At 37.1% G+C, this 14,341-nt stretch overlaps 1 protein-coding gene across 1 annotated transcript in view; it reads left to right on the forward strand.

Annotated features, from left to right (window-relative positions):
- HMCN1 (hemicentin 1) overlaps positions 1-14,341 on the forward strand; it is a 537,345-nt gene that overhangs the window by 466,793 nt on the left and 56,211 nt on the right. The window contains exons 86-89 of the mRNA XM_052653879.1: positions 824-905; positions 5,571-5,840; positions 6,415-6,585; positions 6,721-6,891. Coding sequence (XP_052509839.1) covers positions 824-905; positions 5,571-5,840; positions 6,415-6,585; positions 6,721-6,891 — 694 coding nt within the window. The remainder of the gene's footprint in view (positions 1-823; positions 906-5,570; positions 5,841-6,414; positions 6,586-6,720; positions 6,892-14,341) is intronic.

The following is a 14,341-nucleotide window of genomic DNA, read 5'->3' on the forward strand; positions in this document are numbered from 1 at the left end:
ACCTACAGTTTCCTATGAGAAATTTCTATCTGGATCATGCATTGATAGTTTGACTAAATTATCTAAACCAACATCCATCTCTCTTCTCCTACCCTCTTCCACTTCCTGCAATTCAGTTCGCCCTAATTGACTTATTCTTTTTATTAACAAGACCAGAATTCCTCTGTTCATAAGACCTTACCAAAATCTCTAATTAGATATCAAATCTAAATTCATGTGGTACTTCTTTTCTATATCATGTATGTATAAATTTATCACTTAGGTTCTGTGATTTGCATCACTAGTAAATTAGTTTTTCACTTTCTTTCCTATATTTCAAGCTTCTAAAGTAGAGGCTAACATTAATGTTTTTAATAACCTCTATAACAAAGAACTAGATATTTATTCATTCATTCTGAATATTTAATGCTTTTTAAGATATCTATTGGAGAAGGCAATGGCACCCCACTCCAGTACTCTTGCCTGGAAAATCCCATGGATGGAGGAGCCTGGTGGGCTACAGTCCATTGGGTCACTAAGAGTCATATTGGCATTTTTCTTTACTAAGATAATTTTGGATAAATCATTATAAAATATGGTATTTCTGCTTTGGTTTCTACCAGTTGTGTGGTAGAGTTCCCTAGGTTGTATAGAAAAAAAAAAATTTAGCTAAGAATTTCTTTTTTTTTAAATCTATTTGTATGGTTAAATATATGTAAGTTTTCCTATCTCTATTAAAATACCTTTTCATAAACACAATTGCATAAACAAGCTCATGGTGAAAAAAAATATGATTTTCACTGCTCGGTAGGCTATTTTTATAAAACACTGCTTATTTCCGTAGAATGAAGATGCTGGTGATTATACATGTGTAGCTACCAATGAAGCTGGGGTGGTGGAACGCAGCATGAGTCTGACTTTGCAAAGTAAGCTGCTTAAATTTGATTGAAGAAATATCCATATAATTGTTCATTTAACTTTCTAGCAAATACATTAATGGTAGCTTTCAGAGTCTAATTTAGTTTGCTGCTGCTGATAGAGCAACTGTTATCAACCAGAAGACTGACACAACTTTGCACAGGTATTTTTGTCTATTTTACCTAACATATACAGTTCAAATTTGCAGTGGTTTGGTATCAGAGCTTTTGTTGCTGTTTGCAATATATTCGGTCAAATACCCTTTTTCTAGCTCCCTACCATTCTTGTAAGGAGCTTACAAAGATGTCATTTTATGGCACTTTCAAACTAGGTGTTAAAAATAAAGACTAATGTAAATGAACTCAAGAGTTCTCTGGATCAATTGCTGTCAATCTGTTGTGAAGTATCTGTGTGTTCTTGGCAGGATGAGCGTGCTTGTGATGAAGGTCCTCAGTATAAACAATCAGAAGATAGGTTTTCGTAATTTGAAAAGCATGACAGACTCCAGTGACTCAGTGGACAGACCCCAGAACCACTTCAGGGGCTGACCTGAGAACAGTGTCATTAAGTTAAGGAAATCAGTTTATTTTGTGAATAGGCTTGGTATTTAATGGAATGAATTTACATTTTTTATTCACGATTAAGAGATGCTGTAGACCATTTACTAACAGCTGTTTACCAAACTACTATTCTCTAAAACTTGAATAGATATTTCTCTATTTCTATATATTCTCTGAAATGCTGAATAGATATTTAATAGATATTGAAGACGGTGGTACCCCCTGCAGCCTTAGTGAGGTATAACTGACAAATAAAACTATGTATATTTAAAGCATACAGTATAGAACTTGCCTGGTGGTCCAGTGGTTAAGACTTCTACTGCAGGGGGTGCAGGTTCAATACCAAGTCAGGAAACTAAGATCCCACCTGCCACGTGGCATGGTGAAAGAAAGTAAAGTGTACAGTGTGATGATTTGATTTACATATATTGAATACACTGTAAAATGATTACCACAATCAAGTTAATTAACATATTCATCACCTCACACTTTTTTGTTTGTTTGTTTTTTTGTGGGATTTTTGGTGAGAATGTTTAAGATCTATTCAGCAAATTTCAAGTATAGAGTATGGTGTGACTAACTGGAGTCATCATACTATACATTAGATTCTCAAAAGTTACTCATTTTTATGATGAAAAGTCTGTATGTTTTGACCACTATCTGCCCACCTCCCCACCCTTCAGCCCCTGGCCACGCCCAGTCTATTCTCTGTTCCTGACTTTTTAAGATTCTACATGTAAGTGGCAGCATGCAACTATTTGCCTCTTGTCTGGCATATTTCACTTAACACAATGCCTTCCGTGTTGTCACAAATGGCAGGATTCCCTCCTTTTCGTGGCTGAATAATATTCAGTAGAGTAATATTCTATTGCTGAATTTTATTCTAATAGAATAAAATTCTAATCTATACAATAGAATATTATATAAACTATATACAATAGAATATTATACAATAGAATATATTATTCATAAGCTTGTTTCTATGTCTAAGATAGTGTTTTATTAAAATACAAATGTACCAAATAATAACTTTATGGATATCATTAGGAGAAAAGTAGAGTGTCATGATTGAATAATTCTGAGAAAAATAGATTAAACGAAGTTTTCATTTATTATATATATATATAAGAGCACCTACTATATGCCAAGCTCTGCTTAGGTGCACCAGTTTTCTTTACTCCAGATATTTCCAGAAATGTTAGCATGCAGATGTGAATTTAACTCAATTAGAGGAGGATATAATAATCTAAATTTCCCCCCCCAAAATGTTATTCTCATGAAATCCCCCCAACCCAGGGTTTCATGGCTTTCTTGGGTGAATGTATGTAGGGCATCTCACAATTAATCTCCCCAGGGAGAGTGATTCACTGGCCAAGTTTTAAGAAATACTGCATTAGATTAGCTCATTTACATATACTGACAATAAATTCATTGTAATAAATGAGGGATATAAAAAAGTAAAAAATACAATGTTTAAGATTAAAGTACCATAAGGAATGTCTTCATTTAGATAAAATGCTCATATTTAACAAATTATTATATGACTGATAGAATTAATTAAACTTTGAAAGATGTACATATGGAATTTTTTCTTTTCCTTTTTTAATTTTTTTACATATGGGACTTATTGTTAAATTAATTTATAGACTACGTGCCATTGGAAATGTTCAAATATGGAATCTAAATGAAGAGTCTTAGTTTTATTGAACACTTTTTTGAGCATAATAATATGAACAGGCTTATTTATTCAGTGTTCTTATTTAGTGTGTTGCATGACTAATTGAGCCATTTACTTTAGTCGACCACAGTCTATGGAATACATAATATAATCTGAAACTGGAGGGGTGTTCTTAGAGCCCGGAAAGTTCTTAAAGTGATTTTAATAGAAACGTCAAGTAAGAACACAATTTGAGGATGATGCGGACATATATATGAATAATACATTAATAACACTGAAAGATTCAAACCTCACCTGAAAGAATTCCTTTTGTAAAAGACAACATGTCAGTGATACTTTTACATAAAATACTATCATAGTAGTATTACCATAAAACACATTTTACTTCTGTTTTTGTTTTGTGTTCTATCATTCCAGATATAGCTCCTGGTCTGTAATATGCAGCCACCACCCTGAATTATCTCATATGCATCACTTTCTGTTGAGCCAATCCTTCCACCGTTCAGTTCAGTCTGAAACACTGCTGTCATCCTATCAGACTGTATCAAGAAAAAACACACTCCCCTATTCTCACCTATTCAAATGTAAACCCTTTAGATTTTCTTTTAAGATTTTAACCAAATGTTTAAAACCTGCATGCTGCTGCTGTCCAGGCTGAATCACCTTTCAGAGCTAACTATCTCCATACTGTTTGCTTCTCTCCATGGCAGTTCCTTTCTTCTATATGTAATCTTACTCATTTTTTTAAAAAATCCAGTTTAAGCTTCTTCTCCGTGAAGTCCTTTATATTCTCTTTCTTGACATTGTAGACCAGTATAAATATTATGCCACCAACTTTTTATATTTTATAGTTCCTTTTCTCTTTCCAATACCTTCATTTGAACAGCTGCCATCCACTATAGATACTGTTGACCTCTCGCTCCTCCTTGAAACACACTTTGGTTACTAGGATACCATTTTCTTCTGAATTTCTTCCTTCCTCAGTGATCAGCTCTGAGTATCATTTACAGGCTCATTTTCTGTTCATTTCTTACCTAATAAAGTTGCAATAGTTTCTGTCTTTGGATCTCTCCCTCTCATTTTAGACTCACTCCTGAAGCAATCTTACCTCTATCTCTATTCTAAGCTTGAGATATGAATAGACATCTCCACTTGACTGTCCTACAGATATCTCAAGCTCAGCATTTCTAAATGGATGCAAATCATCATTCCTTATTCCTTCCTAATAAATCTGTTTCTTTCTTGCGTATTCTACTGAATTTACCCAAAGATAAACTGTATTCCCCAAATCAAAACCCTGTAGTCTTCAATTCATCCCTTTATGCTATACTATTGAATGGCTAACTCCTATAACTCCTACTTTAATAATTCTTGAATGTCTTCCTTTACCTCTTCATTTCCAGAGACATAACTTTTGTTTGGTGTATTGAGTCACTATTGTTTAGGCTCTCATGTTACCACACATTTATCTATTCTGTACTAAATTCTATTCTACCTATTGTGTTACTAAATTTTATATGTATATTATAGCTCAATAACTGGTTACTTGTCTGTCTTATAAATAGACTCTGAATCCCTTGAAACTAGATACTGTATCTGTGCACAATGCCTGGCAAGAAATAAATTCTCAATATATGTATATATTGAGGGAGAAGGCAATGGCACCCCACTCCAGTACTCTTGCCTGGAAAATCCTATGGACGGAGGAGCCCGGTAGGCTGCAGTCCATGGGGTCGCTAAGAGTCGGATATGACTGAGTGACTTCACTTTCACGCATTGGAGATGGAAATGGCAACCCACTCCAGTGTTCTTGCCTGGAGAATCCCAGGGACGGGGGAGCCTGGTGGGCTGCTGTCTATGGGGTCGTGCAGAGTCGGACACGACTGAAGTGACTTAGCAGCAGCAGCAGTATATATTGAGAATGATGATCAGTGATGAAAGAATAACTTAATAACAACTCTTAACCTCAAAAAATGATGTAAGGGAAAGAATTAAATGTTCACCATGTAAAACACAGACAAAAGCAATAACAAAAATAATAAGAACAGTAGGACTAATGATATTATCTTCTTGTCTTTTGTTGAAGATCTGTGCTTGCATCATCTTAGTTGAGTCAAACAAGATCCTCTGAACTAGGCACCATTTTTAAGGACACAGTGATTCAAAAAGGTAGTAAAGAGCAGAAGCAGAATGTGAATCCAGAAAAGCACAACTGCAGAGCCCATGCTCTAGGCTAGATTGCTTAGGCATTTAAAATTTTTACCGTTTACTAAATAAAACATTCTGTCAATGGCAATTACAACCTTAACAGTTGAGAAGCTACATTTTATTAAAAAAATCAGTTTAATTTTTTCTAAATAATGTTATTATATAATATGACTCACAATGTAAATATAATTCCACAAAAACTAAGAAACATGTGCTTTTCTCCATAGGTCCTCCTATTATCACTCTTGAACCAGTAGAAACTATTATTAATGCTGGCAGCGAAGTCATCTTGAATTGTCAAGCAACTGGAGAGCCTCGTCCAGCCATTACATGGTCCCGTCAAGGGCACTCTATCCTCTGGGATGAGCGAATTAATGTGTTGTCCAACAACTCATTACATATCGCTGCTGCTCAGAAAGAAGATACATCTGAGTATGAATGCGTTGCTCGAAACTTGATGGGTTCTGTCCTTGTGAGAGTGCCTGTCATAGTCCAGGGTGAGTGTGATATTCGTTTACCCTGATATGTTCTTATTAAACAGTACCTGGGGCAATCTAAACAATAAAAACCATTAAGCATCTTAGCCCATATCTCTTGTACCGTTAAGATACTTCTAGATTATAGGGATAGGACAAAAATCACATTACAAACTGAAGAGATTAAAAACAGTACAGATGAGAGCTGCAGAATACCAGGTTAATAATTCAAAATCCCAAATGGAATTTTGTTTTTAAAACTAGGTTAAAATTATTCTCAAAAATCAGTGCATAGTTTTGCTTCAAAGAATGACATATTTCCAAAAGGTAAACAGCATATAAATCTCTTCGTCGCTCACTCTTTCAACAGCCATGTCCAAATGAATCAGGACTGGAACCAGGAAGAAACTCTAGTTAACTGCTCAGTGCTTCTCGGATGCTTCGGTTTTACTTTTACACTAAAGAAGAGCTTCCATAAACAATTTCTCAGCCTTTCTATGTTCAGTGCTAGACCGAGTGCATGTCTTCCATGAAATCTAACTTACAATTTTTGTATTTACAATAACAGAGACCAAGTACAGTGTTTTATTTGCAGTCCCCGGTGGCTTTTCCCAGTGGTCGGCCTGGAGACCCTGCAGTGTCACCTGTGGAAAAGGAATCCAGAAGAGGAGTCGTCTGTGCAACAACCCCTCTCCAGCCAACGGTGGGAAGCCTTGCCAGGGATCGGATTCAGAAATGCAAAACTGTCACCAGAAGCCGTGTCCAGGTACACCTCTTTATTCAACAGACAGGCACGTGGTTCAATAGATACCCACTTCTGTCCCCTAACTATGGCTTGTCTCAGTATAAGTTCTTTCGATTGAAACGTCCCTGATGGTGTTAACGTGTCACCTTTGGATAGTGGATGGGAACTGGTCAGAATGGAGTCTCTGGGAAGAATGTACAAGGAGCTGTGGACGCGGCAACCGAACCAGGACCAGAACTTGCAATAATCCATCAGCTCAACACGGTGGGCGGCCGTGTGAAGGGATTGCCGTGGAAACCATCATGTGCAACATTCGGCCTTGCCCAGGTGAGAACCCAGAGATGGGCAAAACTTGCATCTTTTTGACCCATACAAAGGAGTTATAATTACCTTTTCTTCTTTATTGAGAAGAGATGTTATGGCCTCAACCTTTGAACACATTCTCTATGTTTCACTTCTGTCTCATGGATATGAGGGTGTGGCATTAAATTAGTGTTAATTCAAGTACCTGATTTAACTGAACATGAGAAAGATTTCCAAACTGTGGTATATTTTTAATCATTTAAATGCAATCAAATTAATAGAATTTTAGAGATGTTGAAGACCTTAGATAACAGCTAATCCAGTCATTCATTTTCAGATGAGAAAAATGAAGCCTAGAGAGGTTAAAGGCCTGCCCAGAAATACACGGCTGGCAAGGAGAAAATAGCATTAGCTACATTCACTCAATAAATGTCATGTGCTAGGAACCATGCTTAGGACTTTATCTACATGTCATTTTTGACTTTGTGAAACAACATAGGTATTTTAGGGTTCTAGGTGTCTTCACTATAAGAATCTTTGCTGCCAAGCAAGCAGTATTGCCACACAACTAAATAGACCATAAGACAATTTTGCTGTAAAAGATAAATTAATGAAAATAAAGTTACATCTAAAAGGATATAATTAAGATGAAAAATTGAAAACAAAGTTTTTAAACAATTTGTTGTGAAAAATTAAAAATGAAAATATTTTGGAAAATACTTGAATACATTCCAAATGTGTGTAAATTCATGTTATAGTTGTATTGCTTCCCCAATGGGTCAAGTGGTAAAGAATCTACATGCAATGCAGGAGATGCAGGAAACTTGAGTTTGATCCCTGGATCAGGAGGATCCCCTGGAGAAGGAAATGGCAACCCACTCCAGTGTCCTTGCCAGGGAAATCCCATGAACAGAAGAGCCTGGTGGGCTACTGTTCATAGGATGGCAAAGCCGGACATGACTGAGCTTGCATGCACGTAGTTGTATTGGGGTATATCCTGGAAAACAAAGGTACTTCCTTTCTCAAAGTTTATCATCAATGATTCAGGATCTTAGTGTGTTAGCCACTCAGTCATGTCCAACTCTTTGTGACTCCATGGACTGTAGCCCACCAGGCTCCTCTATCCATGGGATTTCCCAGGCAAGAATACCACTTCCTTCTCCAGAGGATCTTCCCAACCCAAGGATTGAACCCGGGTCTCCCACATTGCAGGCAGATTCTTTACTGTTTGAGCCACTAGGGAAACCCTCAGAATCTTATGTTGGATATAATTTCTTTCTGATGTAAAAAAAATCTGCTGTTAAGTCTTTTCAGCTGTCCCCTGAGAGTAAAATGAACAGAGGAGGGATACTGCTATTTTTTATCAATATATGTAACATATATAACTGATCATAGATACCTGGACCACAGTTAAATGTTCCATCCCATTCTCAGTCCTTATATTTCACCAAATTCTCTAAGTCAGATTCTGTCTCAAATACCACAATTCTGGCTACATTATGTTACCATTTTCTAGAAACATATTCATCAAGAAACACATAACCTTTTCCTTTTGCAGGGATATAAGAAGAGCTTGATGGGTTTGCCTGCAACTTCTAATATTGTGTGATAAATTTGATAAAGACAGCATTAGAAACCAATCTTTAGTACCTAAATTAGCTAAAAATGATACTGGAATAATTAATACTCCTAAAGGCTGTTATAAATTACAGTTAGTCACTCAGTCATTGCCTGACTCTTTGCAACCCCATGGACTGTAGCCCGTCAAGCTGCTCTGTCCATGGAATTGTCCAGGCAAGAATATTGGAGTGTGTACCCATTCCCTTCTCCAGGGGATCTTCCTGACCCAGGGATTGAATACAGGGTCTTCTGTATTGCAGGCAGATTCTTGACTGTCTGAGGTACCAGGGAAGCCCCTGTCCTATGAATTAGTCATTACCCTTTTATATTCACCATAGCTTGGTAAATCTTTGCTTTTGACAGGTGGGAGGGATGATTGTGCTCACCGAAGGATTTACAAACTGATACGATATCGCTTTAGTATGGTATGCAATCCAACTTTATACTCTTATTTCACACTTCAGTAAGTTTTCTTATCACTGTATTTTCTATCAAGTCATTATACATAAGTTATTGACTTTGCTAAGACCATCACATCTGCTCATCACTCTATAGATCTTAATGAGACCTAAGAGGTATATAATATAAAAATGGGAACACTGAGTCAGTGGAGAAATGAAACCACTGCCAACTAGTTGAAACCTGTCAACCAGTTATTTTATCTTTCACAGCAAAGTTGCCCCATAGCCAATTAGTTGGAGGAAAACCTCTTTGGGGCAAAAATTCTCAGAGTGACTATACTAGGTGTGGTATATTAGGGCTTTTTCAGATTAAAGTGACAGAAATTAAATTAAAATACATAGACCATCTATTTAGACCATCTAAATAGACCAAGCTTAAATACTAAGCATTCATAGAAAATTCTATTTTCAGGTATGATTGAATCCAAGAATTTGGCTAATGTTTGTACCAGAGTGTTTTCCATCTCTCATTTCTGCTTTCCTTTCTTTGGCTTTATTCTTCATTAGACTCTTTGTGTGTGGAAAAAATGACTGGTGGTACCTGGCCAACAAGGGCCTTAGAATCTAAGGCCTCAGAACAAAAGAGTTCCTCTCTCTCAGAATTTGTATCAGCCTCTGGGAAGGAACCGCTTGATTTTGTGGGTCCCAGGCTCACCTCTGAACTCAGGGAGTCCAGGAGAAGGATACTGCTCTGAGAGCCAGCTTGGGCTACTTAACCACAGCGGATCAAGAGAGGCAAGGCTCCTTGTTTGACAGCCTGAAAGAAATCCTGTGGAATAGAAATCACTCATTAATCCAACAGATATTTATTGAGCACTCGGTCTGTGTTCAAGGCACTGTTCTAACTGCTAGGATTAGAATGGTAAATGGAGAATGTCACTCGCATACTGATAAGCGTATAGAACAAACTGAAGAGTTGAAGTGAAAGAGCATACTGGAAGAGATACTTTACCTGAGATGGTCTAAAAAAGGGATGTTGACAAAAATGAGATAGTTACCCTATGCATTGGGTATTGCATTCTATTGTACAATTCAGGAAACTATAGGATAAAATATTTGATATGAGAAAATACATGATAATTTACTGAGGTTATATAACTACTAAAAAGTGACTTAAGGATTTGATCTGATTCAAGTTGATCTGATTCCTAAGCATATTCACTTAGATCTTGGGTGTCTTAATTTGCAGCTGAGAATTTCTATTATGTTATAAAAATTAAATATTCTTATGAAATCTAAAAAAAATTAAAAAGCCAAGATTATTTTATCAGCTATGATATCATTTAGCTTTTCATTATATAGATATTTGTACATGTCCTAAAATAAAACTCAAGGTGTCTTTTTTTCTTTCTGTTTTTATTGAGTAACTATTGGCTTACTGCAGTCTTGCTCGCTGTTCTGTTGGCTTACTGATTTTTAGACTTTCTTTGGTTATCTCTCAGCCCCTAAACCGACTGAATTTAGCTGTTATTATGGCATATTGTCAGTAGTGTTCTGGATCCAGCCTCTGACAGCGTGTGTCTTTTCCCACTGGGAGTTTCATGACATCACATTAAGAGGTAGATATTGACCATGGTGGGAGTGTTTTATATCATAAAAACTATAGATGCTATAAATCAGTGTTTCCTCCCTACTCCCAGAGAGCTGGCTGTTAAACATTTATCAGTGTACTGCTACTGCTGCTGCTAAGTCGCTTCAGTTGTGTCCGACTCTGTGTGACCCCATAGACAGCAGCCCACTTGGCTCCTCTGTCTCTGGGATTCTCCAGGCAAGAACACTGGAGTGGGTTGCCATTGCCTTCTCCAATGCGTGAAAGTGAAAAGCGAAAGTGAAGTCGCTCAGTCCTGCCGACTCTTAGCGACCCCAGGGACTGCAGCCTACCAGGCTCCTCCATCCATGGGACTCTTTATCAGTGTATACCACTGCAAAATGGGCATAGCCTAAGATGGTCTTTTTCATCCACAGGGTATGTCAGCATCTTAGGGACAGAAGAGGTTTTCTTTTAATACATTGTTGGATTCAACTTGATAATATTTGTTGAGACTTTTTACATCTATGTTCATGAGAGATATTGGCCTGTAGTTTCCCTGTTTTGTAATGTCTTTGTCTGGTTTTAGTATTAGAGTGATGCTGGCCTCATAGAGTTAGGCAGTAGTCTCTCTGCTCTGTCCTCTGAAAGAAAAGGTAGAGAATTGGTATATGGTACATTTTTTCCCACATATGTTTGGTAACATTCAACAGTAAACCCATCTGGTACTGTGTTTTCTGTTATGGAAGTTTAGTAATTAGTGATTACATTTCTTGAATAGATATAGAACTATTCAAACTGTTTTCTCATGTGATTTTTGGCAAATTGTGTCTTTCAGGGAGTTGGTCTATTCCATCTAGGTTGTCAAACTGGCAGACATAGAGTTGTTCAAACTCTATTAATATTCCTTTTAATATTTTTAATACCCATAGGATCTATAGAGATGCCTCCTCTTTTATTTCTGATATTAATAATTTGTATTCTTGTTCTCTTGATTAGCCTGGCTAGAATCTTACTGATTTTATTGATCTTTTCAAAGAATCGGCTTTGGGTTTCATTGATTATTATCTATTGATTTCCTATGTTCAGTTTCACTGATCTCTGCTCTATTTCTTTTCTTCTTTAGATTTCATTTTCTCTTCTTTTTTAGTTTCCTGAGGTGGAAATGTAGATGATTTATTTTAGATCTTCTCTAATATATGCATTCAGTACTATGAATTTCCCCCCAAGCACTACTTTTGCTATATCCCACAAATTTTGATAAGTTGTATTTTCATTTGCATTTAATTCAAAATATTTTTAATATCTCAAGATTTCTTCATGAAATTGTATTATTTAGTAGTGTGTTGTTTAATGTCCACATATTTGGGGATTTTGCATCTATTATTGATTTCTAGCTTGATTCCATTGTGGTCTGAGAACAGACATCATATAATTTCTATTTTTTTTAATTTGTTAAAGTATATTTTATGGTTCAGAATGTGGTCCACCTTGTTGAATGTTCCATGTGAGCCTGAGAACAATGTAAATTCTGCTGTTCTCAGATGAACTAGTCTATAGACGTCAACTATATCTAGTTGATTGCTGTTCTTGAGTTCAGTCATGTCCTTATTGTTTTTCTGCCTGCTGGATCTGTTATTTCTGATTTTTCCCAGCCATATATGCTTCATAAACTCTTTTTCCCATTCCACGATCTCTTCCAAGATCACACTTGCATTTATGTGTCATGTCTCTTTCAGTGCAGCTGCTCAGTCGTGTCTGACTCTTTACGACCCCATGAATCGCAGCACGCCAGGCCTCCCTGATGTCTCTTTAGTCCCTTTCAATTGGAACAATTTCTTAGCTACTTTTTACATTGTATGGCCTTGCTATTTTTTAAGTCTATAGGCTAATCATTTTGTAAGAATCTTCCATTTAGGTATGATATTTTTTCATGATTAGATTCAGATTTTGCGTTCTCAGTACGTCATATCACATGACATCTCAAACTGGTGATGTTAGCTTTGTTCACTTTAATAGTGAACAGTGTTTTTCCAGTGTGTAGTTACTATATTTACCTTTGTAATTACTAAGCATTTTGTAGGGAAACTTTAAGACTTCGTAAACATCTTGTTTCTTATCAGTCTTTTACCTACCATTTTTAGCCTCTATTTATGATTTATTTTTGCTTTAAATCGGTTATTACTATGATCTTACAAGACATTTTATTTCTAACTCAATCATATCTCCTACATCTATTATTGGCTTTCCATTGTAGGACAAAACTTCTCTCTCTCTTTCTCCCTTTTTTTTTTTTTTTTTTGAGTTATATCAGTAAGAACTCAAATACCCTTTCCTTCAGTGATTTATAATGTACAACTGTCATTTATAATGATGCACAAATTGTCCTAGACTTGGTTAGTGGAGATCCCTTGAGGCTATCTTCAGTGTCCTCTTGACCTGTCCCCATGATTCTATGAACACTTCTACTTTCTGGTACAAATAGCTATTTTAGGCCTACTCATTGGAAAAGACTCTGATGCTGGGAGGGATTGCGGGCAGGAGGAGAAGGGGACAACAGAGGATGAGATGGCTGGATGGCATCACCGACTCGATGGACGTCAGTTTGAGTGATCTCCAGGAGTTGGTGATGGACAGGGAGGCCTGGCGTGCTGGAATTCATGGGGTCGCAAAGAGTCGGACATGACTGAGTGACTGAACTGAACTGTCTTCCCTCAGTTAGAGATATTTCTAAACTGACAGTCTTCCCTCTAAAAAAGATTGATATCTTCTGGGGTAGGCCATCCTGTTGCCATATGAGTCAGTTATTAAAGATATATTGTTGGATTGCTGAAAGACTGAGCTTTTTTTGAAGTATCATTCTGAAAGCATTGAGAACTTTGAGTGAAGAATAGCAGTACTAGCTCAGGGCTCACACTTAGAAAAGTATAAGACACACAATATCACCTAACACTTTTCATCTATCAACTCATTATTTTTCATGCCCATCCTAGTAAGGTAGGTTCTTTTCTTATCCACATACTGCAGATGAAGAAACTAGACACTCAGAAGCTAAGCAATTCGTCTAGGATCACACAGCTAGTAAGGGCAGAGTGGTTATTCAGGCACAGGGTATCTGCTCTAGCGTCTCTGCTCTCTTGTCTTTCCAAAATCAGAACCGCAATGCAGTGTAATAACAAATTCATCTGTTTTACTTTTCATAATGTTCTAATTCCTCCATAGCTGTTGTCTTTTGTATTCTTTAGATACTATGAAATTTTACACCTTCTCTGGTTTATATTGTCATTTTTGCTATCCTTCCATTCACATAAAAGAAACATTTCAATTCTACCACGTTTCATGCCATGAAATTCAATTTTGGTTAGGGTTTTCTCAGTTCAGTCGCTCAGTTGTGTCCAACTCTTTGCAACCCCATGAATCGCAGCACGCCAGGCCTCCCTGTCCATCACCAACTCCCGGAGTTCACTCAGACTCACATCCATCGAGTCAGTGATGCCATCCAGCCATCTCATCCTCTGTCGTCCCCTTCTTCTCCTCCTGCCCCCAATCCCTCCCAGCATCAGAGTCTTTTCCAATGAGTCAACTCTTCACATGAGGTGGCCAAAGTACTGGAGTTCCAGCTTTAGCATCATTCCTTCCAAAGAAATCCCAAGGCTGATCTCCTTGCAGTCCAAGGGACTCTCAAGAGTCTTCTCCAACACCACAGTTCAAAAGCATCAATTCTTCGGTGCTCAGCCTTCTTCACAGTCCAACTCTCACATCCATACATGACCGCAGGAAAAACCATAGCCTTGACTAGACGGGCCTTAGTCAGCAAAATAATGTCTCTGCTTTTGAATATGCTATCTAGGTTGGTCATAACTTT

This window comes from Budorcas taxicolor, chromosome 16 (genome assembly GCF_023091745.1).
Source record: "Budorcas taxicolor isolate Tak-1 chromosome 16, Takin1.1, whole genome shotgun sequence".
In the NCBI taxonomy this organism is placed as follows: domain Eukaryota; kingdom Metazoa; phylum Chordata; class Mammalia; order Artiodactyla; family Bovidae; genus Budorcas; species Budorcas taxicolor.